At 59.7% G+C, this 2482-nt stretch overlaps 2 protein-coding genes across 2 annotated transcripts; one reads left to right on the top strand and one right to left on the bottom strand.

The window, feature by feature from the left end:
- Positions 1-95: 95 nt before the first annotated feature.
- NGA_0086002 (ribosomal protein l22) lies at positions 96-1117 on the bottom strand. Its single transcript, XM_005852330.1, has 2 exons — positions 892-1117; positions 96-586 (listed from the first exon to the last, which is right to left on the bottom strand). The coding sequence occupies exons 1-2, from the start codon at positions 1104-1106 to the stop codon at positions 112-114; spliced, it is 690 nt and encodes a 229-aa protein (XP_005852392.1). The 5' UTR covers positions 1107-1117; the 3' UTR covers positions 96-111.
- Positions 1118-1446: 329 nt separating this feature from the next.
- On the top strand, positions 1447-2471 carry NGA_0720700 (uncharacterized protein; the record flags this gene model as incomplete). The annotated part of the gene is made up of 2 exons (XM_005852331.1): positions 1447-1623; positions 1824-2471. Coding segments are annotated over exons 1-2 (759 nt in total), but the record flags the coding sequence as incomplete, so codon positions are not given.
- Between the last annotated feature and the right edge of the window lie 11 nt (positions 2472-2482).

The following is a 2482-nucleotide window of genomic DNA, read 5'->3' on the forward strand; positions in this document are numbered from 1 at the left end:
AAGACACAGGTGCCCGGAACAAGCCGCCATGTAATATTCATAAAGCAAAAGCAATGATCAAATGTGGCGCCCCCTCCTCTCACAGCCTTCCATCTTTTCTTTTAACGTGTTCTATGCCAGCCCCGACCCAGCCCTCGCCCCGTCCCCCTCCCGCGCCTCCCTCACTTTGTCCGCCAGCGCCCTCCTGGTCTCCCACCGGGCCCTCTGGAATCGGTTCTTGCACGCAGCCAGGGAGCCCTCGAAATCTATCTCCTTCAGGCGGACCACCACGTGGCTGTACCTCCGGAGCTTGAGACCGAATCTGCCCTTCCCCATGAACATGATCCCCTTCTGGATGTTGGCGCGGTTCACGAAGGCCTCGGCCACCATCAGGTCCTCGGGGTGCAGGTTGTGCCGGATATTGGCCAGATTGGCCGCGTTCTGGATGACCTTCGCCACCAAAGGAGGCCCTTTCTGCTTCCGGGAAAACTTGAGCTGCATGAGGGCCTCCACGACGGGCAGTCCGCGCACTTGCCGGGTAAGGAGGTTGATCTTCCATGGGGACATGCGGATCCTGTTCTTGCGGGACACTACCTCCCGCATCTCGCTGTGGGTGCACGTGACGCGGGAATCACGATAAGAAAGATGAGACGCTCAACGATAGGTGAAAAAGACGAGTGAGACTATGCGTGCAGGGATGCCTTCTTCGCACGCCCGCGGCACCGAGGGGACAAGGGAGGGGGGCCGTCCCGTGTGGTCACGCTTCAACCCGTGACTCGGCAGCACAGCGCGTGTTAATGTGTCCAAAGCGGCCCCGTCTCGGCACTCGGTATATAAGCACAGGAAGGGTCTTGACCCAGGGCCCCCTCGGATTCCTCGATTCACAATAGCAAATCGCTCCCTAGAACGTACCGCGACACAATAGGCTCATCAAGAGCCCCAGATGGCGCAACTCCTTCAACTGCAGTGGAAGACATGGCCCGCTTATTCACGGCAACACACGGCGCGGATGACAGCGAGACTCGCGACTCGCATTCGAGGGGCCGCTGCAGCATACTCGGTGGACTGCGAGCAAGTGGTGGAGAGGAATACCGGCTAAAAAGGCGTCGCAGCATCGTCGATGCCATTGATGACCTGTGAGAGTTGATGTATAAGATTGTCCTATCCAGTCGTTTTTGGCCGTTTGAGGTGTCAAATCGAACCGGGAAATTCCCCTGAAAGCCGGGGCGGCGGTGAGGGGTGGTTGGGCCTCCCTGTCCCCCTCTCCCCTTCCTGGACGTTGCCTTCGTCCTTCGTCCTTCATGTGAACGAATCGATAGGTTCTGTAACCACAAAAATCCTTAAAATGAGAATTAACTTGCCTCTCTCATGCGTTCACGTGTGCTCTCGCTCAGTGGCGCGCATGAATGTAGGGAGACGCAGGCCGTCAAATGCAGTGTCCGCCCTCACCTCCCCCTCCTTCTGCTTCAGCTCGAGCGCTTTACAGGGTCAGCTTGGCGGCATCTGCCCAAGCTGGGTAGGGTGCGGCCCGTGATGACAGACATAGATGCTGGCAGGGTCAAGGCTGCGCAGGAGGCCACGCTTCGGGATGAGGCTTTAGTCATGCGAGTGGCTTCGGAGGTTGCACAGGCCCTCAAACTACCGGTTCGTTGTTTCCCCCCCGCTGTCCGCGCCTTTTCGCCAGTGTTTTCTGTCAAATGTCATGTCTGTGTATGCATGCACTAGGTAGATGGCATAAAGCCGGACGCACGTCTTCAGTTTGAAGAGGACATGGTCCTGACTGTCGTCGTCGGCGTACTTTACTATTTCTGACGTGCACTTCCTCGTTTCTCCGCTGGGCCCAGGGAAAAAATGTGACGTTAGGACGCAAACTTGTGCGGCTGGGTCTGACGCATGCGGACAGCGTGGACGGCTTCTGCGCCGAGGCCCTGCAATTGGCCCCCATCAGCTCCTCTCTTTTACAGGAAGTGCACCACACGCTCAGGCAACGCTACCGTCAGGCCTACGCCACGGCCGGCGAACAGGCAGGGGAGACGGCAGCGAAGCAGATCACTGGCGTAGGGAGGACCATGGATGGCTTCGTCATGTCTCCGGCCAAGCACCTGCCCGGTGGGAGCCAGCAGGCAAGCAAGGAGGAGAAGCCTGTTTTCTTCAAGCCGCAGACAAAGGACAACGCGAGCCCTGTGGAGCGGAAGTCGATGCTGGGATTGGACCGGCTGGCTGCCATGAAGCGCGCGGAAAAGGAAACGACGAAGGACACCTGGAGCGGGGGGAAGCCGGTGGTTAAGAAGGAGGAGAGGGAAGGGGAGGAGGGCGGCAAGGGCGGACCCCGCCCTGAGGATGCGGCGCGGAGAAAGAGCGACTTCCACAGGAGCTCGACAAAGGCCGCGGATCGTTCATACAGGCCTAGGCGAGAGCCGGACACGCCCTCGCACCCGGGGGGCGTGAACGTGGAGGCGCGGCGGGGACTGGAGGAGAGGGAGCGGGGGCGTGGTCGGGGGGG

This window comes from Nannochloropsis gaditana (assembly GCF_000240725.1).
Source record: "Nannochloropsis gaditana CCMP526 unplaced genomic scaffold scaffold1397, whole genome shotgun sequence".
NCBI lineage: Eukaryota > Eustigmatophyceae > Eustigmatales > Monodopsidaceae > Microchloropsis > Microchloropsis gaditana.